General features: G+C 36.8%; 1 protein-coding gene across 1 annotated transcript; it reads left to right on the top strand.

The window, feature by feature from the left end:
- The first annotated feature begins 10,637 nt into the window (after window positions 1-10,637).
- On the top strand, window positions 10,638-15,406 carry LOC149212539 (disease resistance protein Roq1-like). Its single transcript, XM_089391875.1, has 4 exons — window positions 10,638-11,220; window positions 11,327-12,419; window positions 12,517-12,885; window positions 13,042-15,406. Exons 1-4 carry the CDS (start codon window positions 10,688-10,690, stop codon window positions 14,644-14,646), a joined length of 3,600 nt encoding a protein of 1,199 aa, XP_089248001.1. The 5' UTR covers window positions 10,638-10,687; the 3' UTR covers window positions 14,647-15,406.
- The last annotated feature ends 8,846 nt before the right edge of the window (window positions 15,407-24,252 follow it).

The following is a 24,252-nucleotide window of genomic DNA, read 5'->3' as shown; positions in this document are numbered from 1 at the left end:
ATTTTAAATGAACTAGCAGAAACAGCTAAGGCATATGCATGAATATTCTGATTTCTTGGAATATAAGTCAAATTAAAAGCATCAAAGAAGTTTTCGACTGAATCGCAAACTTCATTTCGATAAGACCTAAGTCTAGGATGCTTAGTCTAGCAAATATTTCTCACTTGTTTGACAATAAGTTCTGAATTAGTAAAAACACTTAAGTTTTGAACCTTTAAGATTTTGGCTAATTGCAGTCCCAAAAGGAAAGCTTCATATTCAACCACATTATTTGTAACTTCGAAGTCGAGTTTGCATGATTGGGTGATATTTTCTTTTTTCTAGTGAAATTAAAACTACTCCACCTCCTACTCCATCTTTTGTACAAGAACCATCAAAAAATAATTTCCATACGTCAGTTTGATTTGATACGGTACTTTCAATTACATCTTCTATTTTAACTTGAGTTTCATGTATTTGGTTTGAAGAAGTTGAAAGCAACCAAAATCCTAATCAATTGCATAAATGGGATGGTTCCTTGGCTGGTCTACTTTGAAAACAGTGTGCACAAATATTACCTCTCTATATAACCTTAGTTGTTCTCCCCCATAAACTGGAATAGTGACATAAGACATATCCATCTGAAGAGTTCCCCTAATTTGGCACAACAATACCTAGAAAGGAGCATTCCAAATTTGGTAGGAATATCTGTGACAACTATATCAAGCACTACACTTTTCACTAGAATTTGGGCAAGGGTGACTACTAAATCCTTAATCAATCCTAAGCAGGGCACCCTTTTAGAATCAAAGGTGTACAAGTCATGATAGGATCTAGTTATGTCAAGTTTCAAATGGTCCATGATAGTTTTTGGCATGAGGTTATGTGATGCTCCAGAATCAAGCATACAATTATATAACATGGAATCTTTTGTCTTAAGATTCCATAGAAAGGAGGCACTATTTCATCTATCATATCTGAGCTAGGACCAAAGACAATTGTTGGTTTTTCATCTTGCAGACTAATGATATCACTTTCAGCATCAACCGAGGTGTTTTGTATCCATTTGGAGACTTGATTTTTATACCCAGGGTTTTTGGAAAGTTCTGAAAGTGGAATTGGGATTTTAACTCTTTCTAACTCTTTTTCAACATTAAATGTAGTCAAAGCATTTTTATCATTTTGAGCAGTATTAGTTGACTGTTTTAATGGTTGAATAACAGTTGTTTGAGTTTCAGCAGCTTTGGTACGAGGTTCAATTATTGGAGTCTCCTTAGGAGGTCTTCCAGGGTTGGGTCTAGGCCTAAGATCATATCTCTTGTTCAACTCTGAAATTAAACATTCAGAGAAGACATGGTATTTAGAAACCTGTGAGGATTCTTGATCTTCTTGAACCTAATTTTGTTGTGAGAGAGGAATAATAACTGTTTGATTAGAAGAAGTATTCATGTTATTGATATCTTCAGTAATAGTCATAGTATTTTCATCAGGTTGTTGGTCATTTATCAGTAAAGGGTTGGGAACCTGCTAATCATTACTAGGTCTCTGAAGAATTTGTAATTGTGGATTCCTTTTATACTGACCTTGATTTTGATTTTGGGGTCTAGTAACTATTTTTTGAACTATCCTAGGTTGAGTCTCAATCTTGGAAATTATATTAGATAGATTCCTAAGAAGAGAAGTTAATTCATCTATTTTAGAATCTTCAGTTTTAGTCTTAGAAAAACTAGAGGAACTAGAGGCCTCTTGAACAGATTTGAGTTTTCTTTGGGCCTTTTCTTCTTTAACTTTCAAGGAAGTTGAAGCAGCCCTATTTTCTTCCACCTCTATAGCATTTTTTTTCATATCTTCAAGAGTTGTTGAAATTCTCTCTCTTAGAATTACAACAAAATCATCCTCAAAGGCTTTAGGAAACCTAGACTTAGCTGCTGCTACAGGGGGTTTACAATCAAGGCGCATCTTATGATAAAGATAATTGAACCTTTTGATGAAATCTAATACAGGTTCACCAAAGTTTCTTTTAAGTTCTTCAAACTCACTCAGAAATTAAAGAGGATCTTTCTTCACACCCCATTGATTTTTAAATATGTTTGTAAGATCTTCCCAATTTCTAATGGAATTTAAAGGTAACTGCCTAAACCAGATTCTTACATTTCCTTCAAGTGACTGTACAAACAATCTCATGTAAACGTCTTCTTGTTCGATATTCATGTTTTCTGCAAAGTCTAGAAAAGCTTGAAGATGGTCCTCAGCTGAGGAACTAGTTTCTCCATTATACCTGGGAAGGTATTTCAAGTACCCAACTGGGAATGCATCGAGGTTAGCAGGTAAGACTAAAGCTGCATATCTAGCCTATACAATAGGTCTGAATACCATAGTAGAAGGTGGTGTATGAGGTGTTTTTGTCGATGAAGAAGAAGAAGATGAAGAAGAGTTAGAAGAAGGTGATTGAGGGGGTGTGTGACTATGTGGAGGTGAAGAAGGAGGGGGTCTCCTGAATAACTTTAAAGGAGTCTTAAGAACTAACTTTGGGACCTATGAATGAATACCCTCTTTTGTTTCAAAGAGTGGATTTTAATATACAAAGAGGATCTCTTCAGGTTCTTCAGAAGTAGAAGCTTCAGGGCATTCAGAAGTGGAAGGAAATGAACAAGTGGTAGGGGATATGAAATCTGTGGGTTTGTATTCAGGTAAATAAACACTCAAAGTCAGACTCAGTTTTAGGTGATCCTAGTGGTAAAGGGGGTTCTTGATGTGTTTCAAAAGAATGAATGAGGAAATATGAATCTAAATCAACTCCCCTATCTAATAGTTCAGAAACCCTAGGAGGTATTTGTGTCAAATCAAGATCGGATGGAATATTACTAAAAGGATCAAATGATACTAAATCTTCATACTGCAAGGCTGAAGAGGAAGAAGAAGATGGTTGATGTATCCTTTTAGAAATGGCTTTTCTCAGAAGTTTTTCAGGATCTGACAGAGGATTAACTAAGTCAAATTCTGAATGAGATCTGGTGTGCTTAGAAGGTGTCAGTTTGGGCTAGTGGAGTCGCCAGGTGAAGGATTTTAACCTTTCTAGACCTTTAATCACCTTAAAGGAATAGAATGAATATCGTTGCCCCACGAAGACTTAATGAAATTCGAATCCCCGACAACAGTGCCAAATTGATGTTGTACCTCTGAGAGGATAATGGTCAGCAATTATGCCATAGCATCTAAGATAATTGTTTTGGGGGTTTTGTTTTAATTTCGAAGACCAATGAATGAAACAGGTGTAACATTGTAATGCCTAACCTTGTGAATAATATTAATACCAAAGCAGAGGGCTGCTATAAAATTCCACACAGTAATATAGCTTGAATAGTGGTGAACAGAAACAAAGAAATAATATGATTATCAGAGTTTTCATACTGAAAATTAAATAATCATAAGTATGAAAAACTTTAAACTATATTCAGAAGGTTCAAGAGAATATGCTTAAGCTTACAAAATATGTTGATGATTTATTGATTCAGAGGGAATTAATTAAACAAACAGTCCATTTATTCATTCTCTTTATAAATTATCACTTCAGAAGCTTATAGGAATAGATTGAAACCCAATTATTCCTACCTAGTTATCTCTGTAAGACATAAGAATATGAAGAAAAACATAATGTGTAATATTGGAAAAACTTACAGGAAACACAAACTGTGTAAAACGGGATTCAGAATCCTTTGCTTTGTATTAAGGCTCCAAAAAATTCAAGTACATCAAATGCCTAGAAATGCTTCATCAAGGGTGCAACCCTTTAATAACTCATGAAGAGAGTTATTTATATATCAGTAGAACTAAGAAAATATCCTAAATTGTTTTTACAAAAATAGATTATTATAAAATCAAAATAAAGACTGCTAATTGATCTGGCACTATTTTGATGTTGTGTTGTTGGTGACTATCACTGAAAAAACTGAAAATTGTTGAAGTTGGCTGATTGTTCCTGTTATTTAGGTTCTTCTGTCTTTTAGACTTTGATCTTTTGCCCTTTAAGCTGCTTGGTTGTTTGGTCTTTACGCTGGATGTCGTATTCACTTATGACCTTTAATTTGATACACTTTCATCTTATACTCTTTGACCTTGTTGACATGTCAATATCCTATACTGTGCTTTTTACTTTTACTGTACATTTCAAGTTTTCACTGTGTATTTCAATAGTAAATCATTTAGTTTTTCACATGTCTCATCATCTGGTAGTTCGATATTGATCATCTTCCTGTATATTTCATATGTTTGTCTTTTAACTGTATGCTTCATCTGCCTCCTCTGTTTTAACATTTACTTTCTATGTGTAAATGATTTCTTCTTTGTTTTAACCATTACTGTGTAAATTGTTTCCTTTTGCTCTGTGATAATTGTCTTTTTCTTCTGAATAAAGGCTTTTGAATGGATTTCCTTGTGAATCTTGGAGTAAACAGGTTTTCAGATTAGTATCAAATTGTTTATCCAAACTTCTGGCCTTCTACTAATCACCTGCAAAATACAACAATTTATTAATAAAAACACAGGTTGGCAGGGAGGTGATAATGCTTTGAGAGAACAGGAAAGTGTGCGGACGGAGTCCTGACAGTGTTTGGACGGTAATCGGAGGTCAAATTGGGTTGCAGAGGTTTAGGGTGGCGCAGGAAGGGTTAGACAGGTTTCACTGTATAAACGGGTGAAAAGAGCGAAAATGAGGGACTTTGGCATTTAAACGAGAAACTTTAACTTTGGCGTGGAAATTCATAATGTGAACAATGCATGGTTTCATCGTATGCGAGGAGGAAGTTTCGAAGGCCATTGCACCGTTTTTGATAGTCGGGCGGTATTTCCCCGAGAGCACGCGAGTTAACGTGACACTGCCACGTAGCCAAAAGGGGCCCGAGCAAAACCATGAATCTCGCATGCTCTCGGGCCTTTAAAGCTCGGAAAATAAATGAGCACGATATGGATGTGCGCCGTTAGATCTGGGGGTGAAACATGTAATAGCTATCGCGCGGTAAAGCTGCACGGAGGGCGGAGGCAAGGAGATTAGCGAGGCTAGGGGGATAATTACAAAGGATTTGTAATTATTTAATAATAAAGCGACGATTACATATGCGAGCTTATGGAGTGGGACTAGGGTTAACTCTGGCGGGGTTTATTTAACCCCACCAAGGGTGGTGGGTTAAAAGAGTTTTTATATCGGGAAAATGGTGATTTGCGCAGTTAATTTAAATAAAGCAGGGATAAACAAAACTTAGGCTAAAAGGGGTTTTAGAAAAAAATATGGTATGGCAGAGTTAATAAAGTAATGTGGGGGTAAAGTGAGGCGGTAAGTAGTTTCGGGATTTTAAGTCCTGAAACACTAAAAGGCGGATAAGGCTGTTTAAGTGGGAGGTATAGAAAACTACCTATTTCAGAACCCCCCTCCTCCCCCGCTGATAAAGTTCGGACGACAAATGAGGGCCAAAAAGGGTAGTGCGCCATCAGATGAGGGAAGGGTGTGCGAGATGAGAGGTGAGGTAGTGGGTGTTTAACACATGAGCGGAGGGGCGAATAAAAGTTAGGATAAGGGTATTTATGGGTTTTTTTTTGTGAAATAAGGAAATTAATAAGGGGAAAGTGGTTTTTTCAAAGGGGAAAGGGTTTCACACTAGGAAAAAGGGGTTTTTGGGTAAGGGAATGAGTTTGGAGGGTAATTTGCTAGGAAAATGTGTGAAACCAAGGGGCAAAGGTGAAAATGAAGGGAAAATGGGATATTATTAAGAAATGATGGGATAATGGGGAAATTAGTAAGTATGTAGTGGGGGATGAAATAAAATGAAGGGAAGTTAATCAAATCAGCTATTGAACATCCTTTCACTTTCATAACTGCTCCTGCATACTGAAACACATGATCAATCATGATAAAAGTGCTTATGCTTTAATCAACTTTGTACTTCTGCAACCTTTCTTCTACCTACCCTTTACTTACCCTAACATTTTTTGTTCTCTTTATTTGGTGCATTTAAGCTAGCAAACCCTTTCTTTTCTTTTTCTTTTGAAAAGCAAACTATCTAATTCTAACCTTATAACATCCAAGGGCTCAGCTTAAACTGATGAGCTCCTTATTATTCTCTACCTAACTACTGATCTGCCAAGATTAAACAGTTTGGCTATATATTTTATTCTCTAACTATAAACATGAAATTTAAAGCATGAACTAGTCAGGATTAAACTATTTGACTATCATGGGTTGTGGCATTTATGACAAGCTGCACACAACTATTATTTTGCATAATAAAGTAAAAAGTTGTGGTACTTGAACTTGCACACTTTCATGATCTGTTTTTTTCTTTTCTCTCTAACCTAACATTTTCTTTTTGCCTTTATTTTTTAGGGCTTCTATTCTAACATTTTCTTTGATATGGACATATTTATCAAAATATTTCCTAACATTTTTATTCAGTATTTTTTTTGTCCATATCCTAGATTAACATTTTTTGAAAAATATTTTCATTTTTTGACTAATTGATTTTAACTTACGAAAACCAAAAAATGCTACAACACTTTCTATATAGAGGAGTCTAAGAGGTCACAATATAATAAGAGCATACATAACAATAATATTGTAAGGGCACAACAATAACAATAGTGGTCCTCTATGGGGCACAATAATAATAATATGGGGACTACATGGGCACAACAATACAATAAGGGGGTTGGACTAATAACAATAAAGGGCTACACTAGTAGTATAGGGACCTAACACGTTGATTACTGCACACCCTAACTAGGACATTTGGATATGATATTAGAATATAATCCACATATCCATGTAACATTACAATATAATTTGTAGATGATTGGAAAAGGGGGGCTTCATATAAATTCCAACGCATTAAAGTAAATTATGTTATTTATGTTCGGAGTAACAAGCTTTGCACAATGTAAACATCATTCCTACGAAATTTTAAGCTACATCCTCAATTTCCTCGATATTTGTTGTTATGAATCCACTCTTTTGACATCAATTTCGCATTATAAGGTCTATACTATTGATCTTCTGTTGGATGAAGACATCATATTTTCAATCTCTACAATTTGATTTAAAACACAATGGGTTGAACAAGATTTACAACACAATGACTTTGATTCTCTAACATCATTGTGAGTTTTCATTAAGTTTTGTTGCTCGGGGGTCTTTCAAACCACTAATGATTTTGTTGTTGGGCCCGCCTATTCATCTACTCCAAAAACTATGGTTTTTATAGACGGCTCGCTTGTTCTTCCACTCCAAACACTATGGTTTTCTAGAAGGGTCTACCCATCTCTACTTCAAATGTTTTTGTATATATATTCAAGGGTTCAGAAAAACCCAAAACACTATGGTCAAGCCCTTTTCACCCTAAATTGCAAATGCTAGTTTAAGAATTGATCGACAAAAATGTTTGATTAAAATTACGAAATGACTCCAACAACCTGTCATCAAGAGGGATGGGTGTATATGTACACATTAAATCCCTCACCTTTGGTATATCATTCATTAAACAGTCACTTGCCCATAAAATAAAATGTTCACTTCGCCTTTCCACTCAAGTTTCCACAGGTTTTACATTCAAGTGTTGTTGTGGTGTGAAAGCCATCAATTGTGCCTCCCCAAACTTGCTTCTTTATGTGTCGATCAATTCACTGTGAAAGAAAAAAAGTACAAAACGCATGCGGACTATAATTCATCGTCGTCCATTCAGAAGCCAATATTAGACACCAGTCATGGACTAGATGCTCAAATAGCGGTATTCGCCCCCTCAAAAAAGAAAAAGCAATTGAATGGGGACCACTACCCTTTGGGAATATTTGGTTTACTTTTATGTTGCCACCAAGTATCACACAAATCACTCATAAAGTTGTACACCATTGTATTGATGGTTAGAATCAGTGATCAAATTTGAAGGGCTAGTCTTAATTTCAATTTGAAGGGCATATATTCATCAAACACTTCTATAATGAAAAGCTAAAAAAAATATTATTTCTACATTTCTTTTTTAATCATTTTTTTTCTATTAAATAAATTAGACTTAAAACTATGTCGTTAGAAGATATCACATTATGAAAATATCAAATAGATAATATAATGGGATCTAAAAATTATGAAAAATGATTAGAATTGCAATTTTTTATAATTGTTTGCATTTATTAAATAACAAAATGTTTTCATTATTCTTAAAAATAGTTATGATATTCAAATTATGCATTCTTAATAATTAATATATGTGATTCAAGCCACTCTTCTAAAGTTTAACTGAAAAAATTCCAAGTAATAAAAAGCTATACATAAAACTAACTCACCAGCCTAGTTGTGGTTGATGGCTCTCTCGGCTAGACGAGAGATTTTAGAATTACCTTGAAATCATATTGAATGAACTTGTTGTTGTCATTATACTTATGAATAGGTTAATGGTAAGGAACTGTTATTCACATTAATTGTGGTTTACTCATACAATGACAGTTTTTCTCTCAACTTTTCCAACATCAAAAAGACATTGAACATGGACATTACATGCAAATATAAGAAACCCAACAACACCTAGAAACATATTGAGAAGAAGCAACAAATTATTGATTCAACAACAACAATATTCAAGTAAGCACTGCCATGAACAAATAGAACACGTGCCATGAACAAATAAAACACGTGGGAAGTTCAAAATCTTGAGCCTACCATCTCTATCTTTCTTAATTGGAATCCATTCTACCATTCTTTCGGCAATAGAAATCAATGCTAACCTAAAAGCAAGACCTAGGTGGATACAAAACATATGATTTATAATACATCCATCTCCCTTGAACAGATCAAGTAGAGCTGCATTCTTGTTGAAGGACATGTCTGTGCCCTTTCCTCCCATGGGCGCATTATTAACACTCTTGTTACTTATCCTTGGAATAGGGTTTCTATAATATTCTTAGCAATTAACATCTTTTAACTATATGTTTGGCATTAAATGCTTCTTGATTGCAGGCACCCATTGGTCCTATTATTTACCAGAGAGCATAGGAGTAGGAAATTCAATGGATATGTACATGGTGTCTAGCTTTCACTTAAATCTTAATCTTTATCTTAGTGCCTATAATATAAATCTTGAGTTGATATGTTTGTTATATAAATATTATAGTTGTATAAAAAAAGAGTCTTCTATGGAAGAGAGGAATTCCCCGGTTAAAAGTGGCTGGAATCTGGGCAAAATTGTTTCAAAAAATCTTGCTCTAGTAGTATTTGAATCATGCTTTTAAACAGTCCGGTTAGACTAAGGCAGTAAAATAAATGCTTAGATATAATTATTTCGAATTTCATTGTGTTTCATGAACAAACATTGATACAGTGAATGTGGTGGTGAAGAGGAATAAATGGGGTGAGCAAACGCGTTGATGTTCATCCCACCTTAGACGTGCATTTCAAAATAGACATCGACAAGGTGAAATGTCCATGAGTGGAAGCAATTTTGGTTCATCCACACAACTTAACAAAGTAAGTTGGAATGTGGTCATGTGTATCGTGGCTGTGTGCTTTTGCTGAAAAAATTAAAACTAAAAAATATTATTTTCATGCGAATTTCAGGACGACAGTTTGGGGATATAAGTTGTTCGTTTAAAGTTATTAGTACGCACTCTGGCCTTCATCAATGACATTTGGTGACATTACGACCGTGAAATTCCTGCGTAACAGAAAGTGATAGGTTTTATTATTATTATCATTGATGAATCGAGCTTATCAGAATTGCAGAATTTCCAGGAAGCTGCAATGCGGATGTCAGATGCGGATTAATTATCATTTAGACCATTGCCTCGGCTCAAGTCATAGCTCTACAAATCAATCTACAACCTTGATGTGATGTTCATGAAATTTCTGTGAAACCGCCCACCGACATATTTTATTGGTTATTGGTTCATGGAGTCTGAGCCTACAGGAATAGTAGATATCCTGTAATTTTCAGAAATGGCCGCCAGACGAGGATCCCTTCACAGCGAATTTTATAATAATATTTAAATTGTTTAAAAAACCCGTAGATATCAAAATTAAAATTTCCTTTTGACGCGTAATTTTCGCTGAGCACTTCTCTGACGTGTTCAATTTTGGGAGTATATTCTTCATCGATGTATTCGCACCATCGCTCACGGCGCTGTACTCCCCCACCAGTGGTAGTGACAACCATCAATTGTGTGGCCCCTCGGTGACAACCATCAATTGAATTTCAAAATAGGCAAAACACATAAGTTTTTATTAAAATATTTTTATATATAGTTAATTGAATTTATCTTAAAGATGCTTGTTATACTCTCACCTAAAATTTAATTCCGACCAATCAAATAATGAACTTTATTATTACTGTAATCTGATGATAATCTTTTGATAATGACCGTCTATACACAAAAGAAATAGATAAGTCTATACACACGGGGTTAGCATCTCTGTGGAAGGCTAAATGGCCTATACAGGCACTAGAAGTCGTTGACGGTCAGCATATAGTTTGAATAACGTGTCCGAGAATTTAGTGGTCGATATGGGGCTTGGTTCTTTAATTATAAAGAATAAAAATGGAGAAAACCCGCACATAGTTCAGTGGTAGGGTTAATGTGTGTGCATATAGAAGGATACCACTGCACACCGATCGTCACGACAATCTCAGTGCGCTTCTGAAACCATAACTTATTTACTTCTGTTTTCCAGTTTGCAATGGCTGCATCGTCTTCCATCGTTGCCTCTGCCTCCATCGCTCCTCATCCCAGCAACAATCAGTGGTACGAAGTGTTTATAAGCCACAGAGGTATTGATACGAAGAAAACCTTCGCTAGGTCTCTATACCTTCGCCTTCTCGAAAACGGAGTGAGGGCCTTTCTGGATGAGAAGGAGATGCAAAAAGGATACGATTTTCCTTCTCAAATAAAACAAGCTATCAGCACCGCCTCTGTCCACGTCGCCATCTTGTCTCGCAGATATGCTGAATCAAATTGGTGCCTAGATGAGCTCGTACAAATGTTGCAGACAGGGGCTCCTACCATTCCTGTCTTTTACGGTGTCCCGCCCTATGAGGTTCGGTGGACGCGCGGTAAAAAGGGAAAATATGCTGAAGACCTAGAAAACCTGGCAAAGAAGAAAACACACGAAAAGCAGCCACGAAATGGCTCCAAGAAGATTAAAAAGTGGAGAAATGCACTTTCTCGGGTCGCAGACTTCAGCGGTTTTGAGATGGAGGCGTGCAATATTGGGTGAGAACTCAACCTTCCATCGCTTTTGATATGGTAGTATTTTATGTTTAATAAATAGAAATAGATGATTTCTCACAATTCTATTTATGTTCTTCTGAATTACTAGCGAGGAGGTGGAGGTGGAGCTGCTAGATAAGGTGGTTAAACGTCTGCTGGACATACTGAAAAAGGAAAAACCAGATTTGCACGTCGCCAAATTTCCAACAGGTTTGGACGAGAAACTGAGAGATTTTGAAGATAAAGTGGGATTGCAGCAACAGCAGAGTGGGAGATCTCAGATGTTGGGGATCTGGGGTTTAGGTGGCATAGGAAAGACTACACTGGCTAAAGAATTTTACAATAGGAGAAAATCTGATTTTCAGAAATCGTGCTTTTTGCATGACGTCAAAGATAAGGAGGCTAAAGAGATGCAGAGAGAACTTCTTAAAAGTTTGACCGGAAAAGATGAGCCAGTAAAGATTGTTGACATAGGTACAGAGATGCTCAAAGAGCATCTCAAATCTTGTAATGCCTTAGTTATATTAGATGATGTAGATAATGTGAATCAAGTAGAAGAACTTTTGCCAGTTGAAATCCGCGATCTCCACCCGCATAGCTTAATATTGATCACATCGAGAGATAAGCAAATTCTCATAAGCTCAAAAGTTGAAAACTCATCCATTTATTGGTTAAGAGAGCTTAACCCAGACCACTCACGAGTTCTCTTCTGCTCCTACGCCTTCAGCCAGCCGTATCCAAGGCCAAAATTTGAATCTTTAGTAGATCGGTTTTTAAAAGCTTGTGAGGGATTGCCCCTCTCTTTAAAGGTATTTGGGTCATTTCTTTATGGAAGAGACCAATCTGACTGGGAAGATGAATTGGGGAGTCTCCAACACATACTTCCGGACGAGATCCATAATAGGTTTAAAATAAGTTATAATAAACTTAATTTTCAGGAAAAACAAATATTCTTAGACATAGCATGCTACTTCATAGGAATAGACAAAGAGACGGCCATAGGAATATGGAACAGCTCAGGCTGGAGAGGAAGGAAGGGTTTTCAAACTCTCCAAAATAAATGTTTAGTAGCAGTGGACAGTTTGAACAGGATACGTATGCATGACCACGTTAGGGATTTGAGAATAGAATTTGCTGAGTCTTCGGATCCGCGTCGACTTTGGCGTCTGACTAAGAACGTCGTTGGTAATTTGTTAGATTCTGTAAGTGTTCAGTTATTCAGTCCTTTATAAATTATGACTTTTGGATCGATTATTGAATGAACATGTAATAACGATTGTTCTTTTTAACAATGGATAGGAAATAAGGTCTGTGCCTGTGCGGGGAATTCGGATGGTTCACGGTGAACATGATGAAGATAATGTTTTTGGCGTTGATGCTACTGATAAAGCTGTTCTGGAAAGGATTTTCAGGAATTTGAAAATTCTTGATACTGAAAATGATCTCTTGGAATGCATTTTGAGGAAGGTGGAGTTACCAAATATCTGGTGGCTCAGATGGACAAACTGCTTTTTGAGGAAGGTGGAGTTACCAAATGTCTTGTCGCTCACATGGAGAGAGTGTCCCCACTCGACCCTGCCTTCCTGGGTTGGTGTGAAGAATTTAAAGTATCTAAATGTGTCCTACAGCGAATTAAACACACTGTGGGAAAGGGAAGGCGAATTACAGGTAAATAGGAATTTGTTGTGTCAAGATTGTATATTTAGTCGCTATTAAGATTCACCACAACGTATCGAATGAATTAGAAAGGTTATGTAGAAGAAAATCAAGATACACATAAACATTTTGTTGTGTTTGAACTACGTGAACATTTTGTTTTCGCAGGAACCCCTCGAGTTGGAGAACCTATGGGCAGAGGGATGTGTGCAGCTGAAGAACATACGGGGCTTGGAGCGGTGTACAAGACTTCGAATCCTCAGTATCTCTGGCTGCTCTGAGCTAGAGGAGCTGCCATGTATGGCAGCATTGGTATGTTTGGAAGATCTAGATGCCGGTGATTGTGTGCAGCTGAAGAGAATCAGGGGGCTGGAGCATGCAACAAAGCTTCGAAAGCTAAGTGTCGAAGGGTGGTCCCAGTTACAAGAGCTGCCGGGTATGGAAGCATTGTTATGTCTGGAGCAGCTATGGGCAAGGGGATGTGCGCAGCTGAAGAACATACGGGGCTTGGAGCGCTGTACAAGACTTCGAATCCTCAGTATCTCTGGCTGCTCTGAGCTAGAGGAGCTGCCATGTATGGCAGCATTGGTATGTTTGGAAGAGCTATGGGCCCGAGATTGTGTGAAGCTGAAAAGAATCAAGGGGCTGGAGCATGCGACAAAGCTTCGAAAGCTAATTGTCGAAGGGTGGTCCCAGTTACAAGAGCTGCCGGGTATGGAAGCATTGTTATGTCTGGAGGAGCTATGGGCAAAGGGATGTGTGCAGCTGAAGAACATACGGGGCTTGGAGTGGTGTACAAGACTTCGAATCCTCAGTATCTCTGGCTGCTCTGAGCTAGAGGAGCTGCCATGTATGGCAGCATTGGTATGTTTGGAAGAGCTATGGGCCAAGGATTGTGTGAAGCTGAAGAGAATCAAGGGGCCGGAGCATGCGACAAAGATTCGAAAGCTAAGTGTCGAAGGGTGCTCCCAGTTACAAGAGCTACCGGGTATGGAAGCATTGTTATGTCTGGAGGAGCTATGGGCAAAGGGATGTGTGCAGCTGAAGAACATACGGGGCTTGGAGCGGTGTACAAGACTTCGAATCCTCAATATCTTTGGCTGCTCTGAGCTAGAGGAGCTGCCATGTATTGCAGCATTGGTATGTTTGGAAGATCTATATGCCGGTGATTGTGTGCAGCTGAAGAGAATCAGGGGGCTGGAGCATGCAACAAAGCTTCGAAAGCTAAGTGTCGAAGGGTGGTCCCAGTTACAAGAGCTGCCGGGTATGGAAGCATTGTTATGTCTGGAGCAGCTATGGGCAAGGGGATGTCTGCAGCTGAAGAACGTACGGGGCTTGGAGCGGTGTACAAGACTTCGAATCCTCAGTATCTCTGGCTGCTCTGAGCTAGAGGAGCTGCCATGTATGGCAGCATTGGTATGTTTGGAAGAGCTATGGGCCCGAGATTGTGTGAAGCTGAAGAGAATCAGGGGGCTGGAGCATGCGACAAAGCTTCAAAAGCTAAGTGTCGAAGGGTGCTCCCAGTTACAAGAGCTGCCGGGTATGGAAGCATTGCTATGTCTGGAGGAGCTATGGGCAAAGGGATGTGTGCAGCTGAAGAACATACGGGGCTTGGAGCGGTGTACAAGACTTCGAATCCTCAGTATCTCTGGCTGCTCTGAGCTAGAGGAGCTGCCATGTATGGCAGCATTGGTATGTTTGGAAGATCTAGATGCCAGTGATTGTGTGCAGCTGAAGAGAATCAGGGGGCTGGAGCATGCAACAAAGCTTTGAAAGCTAAGTGTCGAAGGGTGGTCCCAGTTACAAGAGCTGCCGGGTATGGAAGCATTGTTATGTCTGGAGAAGCTATGAGCAAAGGGATGTGTGCAGCTGAAGAACATACGGGGCTTGGAGCGGTGTACAAGACTTCGAATCCTCAGTATCTCTGGCTGCTATGAGCTAGAGGAGCTGCCGGGTATGGAAGCATTGATATGTCTAGAGGAGCTATGGGCATACGGATGTGTGCACCTGATGAACATACGGGGATTGGCACAGTGTACAAGGCTTCGAATCCTATCTGTCCCAGGATGCTCCCAGTTAGAAGAGCTGCCGGGTATGGAAGCATTGCTATGTCTGGAGGAGCTATGGGCAGGCAGATGTGTGCACCTGAAGAACATACGGGTCTTGGCGCGGTGTACAAGACTTCGAATCCTCAGTATCTTTGGCTGCTCTGAGTTAGAAGAGGTGGAAGGTGTTGAACATTTGTCGCTCGAGATGTTTAATGTCTCTAAATGTCACAGATTACAGTGTCCAGTGTGGGAGTAGTGGACCAGGCGGCGCGGATAATTGAAGGAAGGCATAGCAAGAGAAGAAATTTGGCAATGAGAGGGTTCATTCCAAAGGGTCAGTATCTGGCAACTTTTATCGGTTCGCATTAAGCTGTTTTTGACTGGTGTAAGATCTTTCACAAACGAATCACAAGCTAGCTTAGTACATTGTTACGGCTTTCATTCAGAGCGTATGAATTGATTCTGTTGGTTCTAGAAAAGTTGATCCGGGTTATTAGTCAAATTGCTCAACATTCCGTTATATTATATTAGCTATTCCGGGTTTGGTAGCTATTTATATTATAATCGTTATTAAATGTTAATGGTAATAATTTTTCTTTTGATTTTGTTGTTTTAATTAAATTAATTATTTAATAAGATGTTTAAATTCTGTATTTTCACGGAATATCGATTTGATTTCAATTGGTACATATTGTATCCCAAACAATTTTGTGAAGAATATCAAAATAAAAGAGAAAATGAAATAATCAAATTTATTAAAATGTTTTTTTTTAATTTAATTTAATTTAATTAAATATAACATAATATAATATAATATAATATAATATGATGATGATGGTTAATGTCTATTGAGACTAAATTTTGGGCTATCGGATATAAAGAAACGAATTATTTAGTTTGATTTAAAATTTTATTCTTATGCTCAAAAAGCTTGGAGAGAAGCCTTCCCAGCTCACTGTAATTTTGACAACGTAAAAGGCTAGGAAGGTCAGTGTTGCAACAAATATTTTGAAACTGAGATTTAATGTGGTTGTATGTGGGGCACTCTAAGAGGAAGTGATTTTCATCCTCGATGTTCATATTCTCACAAAGATGGCAGAACCTTTCTATCCATAGTGTTTTAGGAACTCCCCAACGACCCGTTTCACTATGGAGCTCATGAGAGTTCGTTTTAATCTTGGCTATATTAATTTTCTTCCTTGAGCTAGATAAGATAGAGAGATACTTTTGATCTTCTAGGGTGGGGTTGATGACCTCCTTATAATATCTTAATTTTCTTTTAACTCCTAAATCTTTCTCATGCCACATTTTTTCTTTGAACTTAGAAGTAACAATATTTTTAATGTTATTCATGTTTTGCAATGCAACATTCTTGTCGATCTCCCAATGGTTCAACTAGGCCTCGGTGTCTTCATACCAACCTTGTTTGAGCCTTGGGTGGTTTTGGCTAGAATTTAAAGCTAGCTTAGGAAGTCTATGGTCTCCTATGTTATTGAGTCTGTGCTTGTACAACATAAGCCTAGTCATAGCTAGGCTCTCGATAGGGGAAAGACCCACTTCTATAAGGAGAATAGGATACGGTGTGTTGCTTTTAATTTTGAGGTTATACGCCATAAAACGCTTCTGGATTTGCTCAATCTTTCTCCAGGATTCTCTAGAGATGCTACAACCCCAAACCTCACATCCATATAAGATAACTAGAGTGACTAAAGTTTCAAAGAGGAACTTCTTTCTATCCCACATTATGAGGTTTGTCGTTTTATAATTATTTTCAAGACCAAAATAAGCTTTCCATCCCCCATTAATCATTTTCTCAATGCTATAGTTCCAGTGGAGCTTGTGATGAATATCAATTCCTAGGTACTTGTAGGAAGACACTTCCTCCAAGTTACTATTGTCATACATAAAATTAGCGTAAGTGTCCTTCTTAGATTTTATAATCATAACTTTTGTTTTGTCAGTTTTAACAATCATACCCATGGTAGAGCATAAATCCTTAAGAAGTATAAGTTGCTTATCAAGATCAGATGGGCACCTTGCGAGAAGAAAAATATCGTCAGCATAGAGAAGAAGGATGATGACTATCCCAGCTAAGATCGTGCCAACACATCCTGATTCCTCTAAACAACCTTCTAGCTCGTCGATGTAAATGCCAAATAGGGTAGGGGAGAGGGGGAAACCTTGTTTAACTCTAATATTACACTTAATATCTTTCGATCACCCCTCATTGATCTTTAACTTGACAATTACATTCTCATAAAACCTTATAGCGGAAACTCTCAACTCAAAAGGAACCTTTAGCTCTTCTAATTTGTTTCAAAAGTTGTTTCTAGGAATTGTATCGAAAGCCTTTCTAAAATCCACAAAGCAACAAGAGAGATTAGATTTATCATTGCGGCATTCCTCCACAATGATCCTAAGCGTAACGATGTGGTCTGTTGTTGAGTGCTGCTTTCTAAAACCCACTTGGCCTTTAGCCCGCTTACCTTCACTTTCAAGCCATATGCTCATCTTCCTTTCCAAAATAATACCATATAACTTGGCTAGGAGAGGGCTGATCATAATTGTCTGATAATTAGAGGCATTATTTGTATCCCCACTTTTAAAAATAGGGATAATGAGGCTTTGAGTCCATGGTTTAGGGAACCCTTGCTTGACCGCTTGATTGAAAAGCTTGTGAATGTGGGGGATGAGGACAACACCTCCAATTTTTAAGATTTCCGCCTGGTGACCTTCAATGTCCTTAGCTTTCCCATTAGCCAAGCGATTAACCCCAAAATCAATGTTTTCAATGACAAAACTTCTTTCGTTGTGAGCAGGGTTTCAAAGTTATCTATGACATTTGGAGATTCATAAAGCTTTTTAAGATAGGAATTCCAGTCATAAAGCAATTTTATTGTTATTTTTAGTTTTCCTAGTTAGAATCTGCCTCCAGAATTTCTTAGGAGCTACCTCAGAGAGGTGTAAGATATTCTCTTGTCTTTTACGAATATACTGCCTTTTTTTCCTTTTAGTTAGGGCTTTGTATATTTTTATCTTGCCAATTTTAAGAGATTCATCAACAACTTCTTTAATTGCTCTCCTCGCACTTTTACAATATTTGTCATACCATGGGTTGGTTTTGCTATTTCTTTTATTACTTGAAACTTCAATTGAGAACTTGTTAATAGAATATGAGAGGGTTGTAGTAAAATTATGATAAAGATCTTCTATGTTGTCTATACTAGATAAAGGAAGAAAATTAGTTTTTCATTCATTTAGAAAGAGATCCTTTTTATTTGTATCAAAGATTAACTTCTTTTGGCTATAAGGATTATCTTCTATGGGATCTCTATGCATGACAAAATTGAGAGTTATAAGTAAAGGCCTATGATCAGATTCAATCTCGTGGTTGTTTAAGATGTCCAAATTTGTTATTTCATTGTATAGAGGGAGATTGGAGATAGCACAGTCTACCACGCTGCTACCAAGCCTATGGATGCAGGTCATCTGGCTAGAATTGAGCCACTTCTTTAGACCGTTGCAAATTATGAGATCCTAAGCACTACAGATCTTGAGTAGCTATGACCCAAACAAATTCTCCCCAAGGTCTTCAGAGCTTCTTTTGTATCGGCTAGCCAGAGGAAGGTCTTCGTCTAACCAAAGAGGATTGGGGTTGGAATGATTGCTTAGGAGAATAACTTGGTTGATTGAAGTTCGAGCATTAAAGTCACCCATTAAAAGGATATTGCCTTCATTCCTTAGGCTAGAAATATCATTCTCTAAACCATTGTAAGGACTATTTTTATCTAGATTCTTTTTCTTATAGAAGTTAGAATTGATGGGGGGGAATAACAGATTGCTATATAGCTCTTTTTATCATAAATGTTAGTAATTTCTATCCAACTATCTTGGTTGTAAGGTTCGTTTTTATAAATCCTAGCATGGGGAGAGATGTTCTTCTTAATGTAACAAGCTATAACCCCAATGCCTATATGGGAAGATCGCTTATTCCAAGTAGACCATAATGTAAAGCCATCTATGTTAGAGACCTTCGATTCTTCGTGCTCCCAAGTTTCAACAAGAAAAATAATATCAACATCATTCGAGATCCAACTTAGCTTGGGGCCTTTGTTCCATGGAAAGCCCCGCGAGTTCCAAGAAAGAATCCGAAGCATGTTGAATTGTTATTTATTATTATCTTTTTGGTTTCTATCTCGAATAAAGGCTTTTCTATTTCTGATTATTTTTTACATTTAAAAATAACTATTGAAATGTAAAAAATATATTTAAATATGTAATTATATGTAAAAGTTAATTGATTTTATTTTAGGTGGATTGGTTGTTATTTTTACTTAGTACAAATTTTCTCTAATGACATAATGAGTTATAATGTTTTGATAATTATTATTATAATGCTTTGATAATTATGGTTATAAGAACTTCTTGCCTATAAATATTGTTATATTAGCTTCTTGTAAAATTATATATATAATTATGATTGATTCATGGAATTTAAAAACAAGTTAAAAGTTTTTTTTTTTTTTTTTTTTTTTTTTTTAAATATCAACAAAAATCTTTCATGTTTGTAATTTTTGATGATTTATAAAATTAAGAAGTTCAATAAAAATAATAATAAAATCATTTTGATATTAAATAACATTTTAAAAAATAATTATCATTATTTCCAATTAATACATTATTTTCAACAAATACCATTATCATCATAATTTTCTTTACTTAATAAAATGGATAAAAAATAATGTTTAATTGAAATACACAACTATTGTCTTTTAGATAGAATAGATAAAAATAATAAAGTTTGAACGGGTTCAACCAATGAGCTGCAATGTTGCACTTAGGATTCTAGGCAGAGAAAAGGAATCCTAGAGTGTGACTAAGGAGTGATTGTTAGAAACCTTGAACAATACTGAGAGGGAGGAGGGTGAATCAATATTGTGTCTTATGATCAATTTTACCAAATTTTCACTTTTCTTATCACAAACCTCAATTCATCTATTCATTTGTAGTTCATTAGCAACATAGGATATGAGAAGATGTAAATATGAATGAGTAAACCACATGAGCGGCTACTACATAAGTAAATAACCATGAACCATAAGTAATAAGATCAATAAACATGAACATAAGATCAACAACACATCAAGGCACAATCACACATAGAGACACCAGATGTAAGGTAGAACGCGCAAGGGTAAAAACCATCGGCAAAAAATAGTCTTCATCGTCGTCTCTTCTATTATCATATTAATTTTACATTTGATTCACTGACCACCACTAGTGTGCAAGCCACAAGTTGCCAATCATCCAAGTCACTATTCGCTTTAGACAACAACCTATATGAACTTTGCAGACCACCACCTACAGGAAGTCACCACTCCCTCGACTTTATAGGGCACACCTGCTAGAAGATATTACTTCCAATAAATCTGACCCAACCAGCACTATGCTATCTAGCCACAACTAGATGGAAGTCAAACACTCCCAAGTTCTCGGTCCACTACCTGAAGGATGTCATTACACCCAAAATATGCAAGCCACCACTTGCTCACTGAAAGCCCCAACCTTCAACACATCTCATGGACCCCATTTCAAAATATTTCACATTGGGCCCATATACTCAAATCAACAAAACAATGAGCCTCTTTTCATCAATTTTCAAATTGGAATCACAATAACAATTTGCACATATAACAATCTCTTTGCTACAACCCATCTACTCATATATCAAACTTTCAATATATGCCCTCCAACACAATCTTAGCCGCAATCAATACATAATCTCAACACAATCAATACCATACATAAATCTACAATCCACATATCAATCCTCCAACATATATATTCTCAACATAACTCAATCAATAGTATAACAAATCTAAATATGAAAACTCAATCGTGTATCAACAAACGACCATACGAGCTATATGAATACAATGCTACAACCATATGAAATAAAACATGATTTGCTTAGTTGTAAACTCCTACATACACCATGTTAGCAATACAAGTGTGTTGTATAAAATATGCTAACATCCAATCTCCAACGTAGCGAGAATCGCCTCCATCAAATGTCTTCATAAACCTGCATCAACCATTTGTTGAAGCATGCATACGAAAATTCTGCAATTAAACTTATCACCTCCAACAATATGCTATAGCTATGTCTCTCCTCTCACCATTGGATCTCAAAGCTCTCCAATGACTAACTCTCACAAAGGAACCAACCAACTTTCACAATTTTTTCTCCTATAAATAAGTTTTTGGAGCAATTAAACATTCAAAGAGATGGAGAGTTAACCATGAATGTTCATACATTATAAATTTTGTCTGACTCATAGAACTTTCCTCCTTAACTCAATCGACCATCGTTTTCATTGAATGAGAGATATTTTCCAACTTAACTAATCACCTTCTTCAATAAATAAGAGACTTTTTCAAGTTTAATCAATCATGTTGTTCAATAAATGAGAAGATATATTTTCAAATTTGATGGAGATGATGATTACATTGAATTCCTATTTTCGAGAGGACCAAAATCAACCTACAAATCATCAAATTTGGATAAGGGAAAGTGTACTTATGAAGAAAATCCCACACATGCACATTTGGATAGGTCAACCCTAATGGAAAATTGGTCACCCTTGGAAGCATATAAATACAAGTGACCTCAAGCTCATTTGGACATGACCAAGCATATTCCTATTCTTATTTCATTGATTGGTTTTCACAGGTCTTAGGTTGGGTCAACAAAAGAAGTTCGCAAAGGTATGAGATTACAAGATCTAAAGCTCGCACATGTTTCTAGGGTTTTGGTTTACAGTTGTTGGCTTCTCAAAGGATAAATTTGGTTCCAGTCGTTAGCTTATAGGATCAAGGGAGCAACTGAAATCTCCTAGTCATTTTCAAAACTCTTCCTCCATGTGGCTAGAAAGTAGGGTTGAAATTTTACCATTAACCGAAGACAGGAAAAATTGTCTTTGATGTATATTGATGCTGGAAACATATTTATGAATTTTATTTGGTTATTTCGCTAGATGATATTGTATTGGGCTCATTGTAATCTTTGCTGAAACATTTTATGACAATCTAATAGAAGAATAATTTTAAAGGGTTTTCCCCCGTAGTGGGGCTTTTCCTTGGCCTTTGACCAAATCCGGCACCTCTTGTTGATGTGTTGATTGTCTCTAATCTAGGTGGATGTTGGCGGCCACCCACCTAGCCCACTTGGACCCCCATAACTATCTCTTTCAGTTTTTCAGTTTCCTTATTTGTAGCACAATTTACTATTTTTGGCAATTTTTCGTGTCTTGAACTTCTGGAGCTGTTTTGAGGCCCTAAACGATGTTTTTTGGGACAATTGGGAGCAAAATGGGTCCATGAGCTTATGTTTCTCACTCGAAAGTTGTATTCTTCGGATAGATCTTTCTAATGAGGTATTGTGCACGTCAAACAGAGATTTTATGCCAAAGTTATGACCTCGAGAAGTTGATGCACCAATTTACCCAAACGAGGCCCATAGTTTGGCGCTTCATCTCGTAGGTTAGGTTTTTGGATGTTTAGGGTTTTCCATTGTTTCTCAACAATAAATAGGCCTGCGAGCGTCATTGTAAGACAATTCATAGGCATGTAGTTGCCACATCTCTTCTCATAGATAAGCTACCATCGCCCTCGCTGCTGTATTCCCCATTTTGTTCGTAAGCATATTTCAGCATTTTACATTAATGAAAAGAAGTATTATTTCTGCTGCATCTCTGTATTCATGGTTATGTCTGTAATTTGTTGCTTTCCTGTTTAAATCCGGATCAGTCTCTTTTATCATTACATTTATTATTCTATCTTTAATTATTGTTGATGATTGAAAAGATAATTGTTATTGAAGAGATTGCTAATTGAAGTATTGAATTGGTCTAAAGTAATTGATTTAGCATAGAACAATCTGAAAATTAACATGGTATCAGAGCTAAGGTGAAGGTTAAGCCCAAAATGAGACAAGCATTGAAGCAATCATATTTGGAAATTGAAGGAGCCTATCTAGTCAAGTCAAGATGTTTTCCTTCTTCAAGGAAAATGAGAATTTAGGTGACTCATCCAATTTTGCTGCATGGAAAGTCAGGTTGGAGATCATAGTTGATAAAACTGATGTTTTGGAATACATTCAAGGAAAAGTACCTGAGCCTTCAGAGAATACTTGCACTGCTGCCAATAACAAGTACAACAAAGGTGAGTTAAAATCAAAGCAAATTATAGCTGATGGTTTACAAGTTAATCTACCTGCATATGTTGGAATTTTTAGGAATTCTAAGGACATGTATGATAAGATAGTTGGCATGTATAAAGTCAATGGTTTGAATGAAATCATCTCTTTGAAAGATCAACTCAAAGACACCAAGATGAAAAAAGGAGAGTTTGTGCAATCCTACATACATTATGAGGCTATCACGTCCTAGAGATCAATTGCAAAGAGTTGGGGAATCTATTCTTAACATGGAATTGGTTATTGTGACTCTAAGAGGTCTCCCTCCTATTTGGGAAACCTTTATTACTACTATAAGCAAAAATAATATCCTCCTTTCATTTGATGAGATTGTTGGAAATCTCACTCAAGAAGAATCAAGGATGATATCAAGAGGAAGGATTCAAAAGCATGAAGAGGGAGAGCCCGCTACATTCATCGCTCATGAAAAGAAGAAGAATAAAGGAAAAGGAGGTCCATTAAATTCAAGAAAGCCTCCTCCTTGAAATTCAAATAGAAGGAAGGAATTATTGCACATTGAATGCTACAATTGTCATAAGAAAGGCCACAATTCTCGAGAATGCCCTGAGAAGAACCATGGTCCATGCTACAACACTAGAAGTAAGAATAACATGTTTGATGATTGAAAAATAAAAGATGACTGAAGGAATGATCGCAATGGAAGAGATAAAAGAATATTCAAAAGATATGCTCCAAGTGATCATGAAGAAGATCATCATCCCCAAAAGTATTCAAGATTCTCCACATATGAAAGTAATGTTGCAAATCAATCTGAATATATTCTTATATATTCCCTTATTATTTCTTCTCATATGGATTCGTGGGATAGTTGGTTGTTTGATAGTAGGGAAACTCATCACTTCTCTGGGTATAAGGAAGTTCTCTCTAATTTGATAGAGAGGGAGACAAATTTGAAAATTATTCTTGGAGACAATTCCATTCATCCCGTCTAAGGCTTTGGGTTCGCCAAATTTCATTTGAATTCTAGGGAATCTATTTTTCTTTATGATGTGATGTATGTGCTAGGATTGAAGAAGAACTTGGTATCAATATCCACTTTGGAAGACAAAGGGA

The sequence above is a fragment of the Pinus tabuliformis genome, chromosome 1_1, assembly GCF_031772625.1.
Source record: "Pinus tabuliformis cultivar Carrire ecotype Pingquan chromosome 1_1, CPIR1, whole genome shotgun sequence".
Taxonomy (NCBI): domain Eukaryota; kingdom Viridiplantae; phylum Streptophyta; class Pinopsida; order Pinales; family Pinaceae; genus Pinus; species Pinus tabuliformis.
Note: the sequence above shows the minus strand (reverse complement) of the source record. Positions and strands in the feature narration are given on the sequence as shown.

Excerpts from the sequence above, each read along its gene's own strand:
- LOC149212539 (XM_089391875.1), top strand. The coding sequence starts at position 10,688 with ATGGCTGCATCGTCTTCCATCGTTGCCTCTGCCTCCATCGCTCCTCAT. Across the intron at positions 11,221-11,326 it reads ATGGAGGCGTGCAATATTGG|CGAGGAGGTGGAGGTGGAGC; the intron begins GTGAGAACTCAA and ends CTGAATTACTAG. Across the intron at positions 12,886-13,041 it reads AAAGGGAAGGCGAATTACAG|GAACCCCTCGAGTTGGAGAA; the intron begins GTAAATAGGAAT and ends TTGTTTTCGCAG.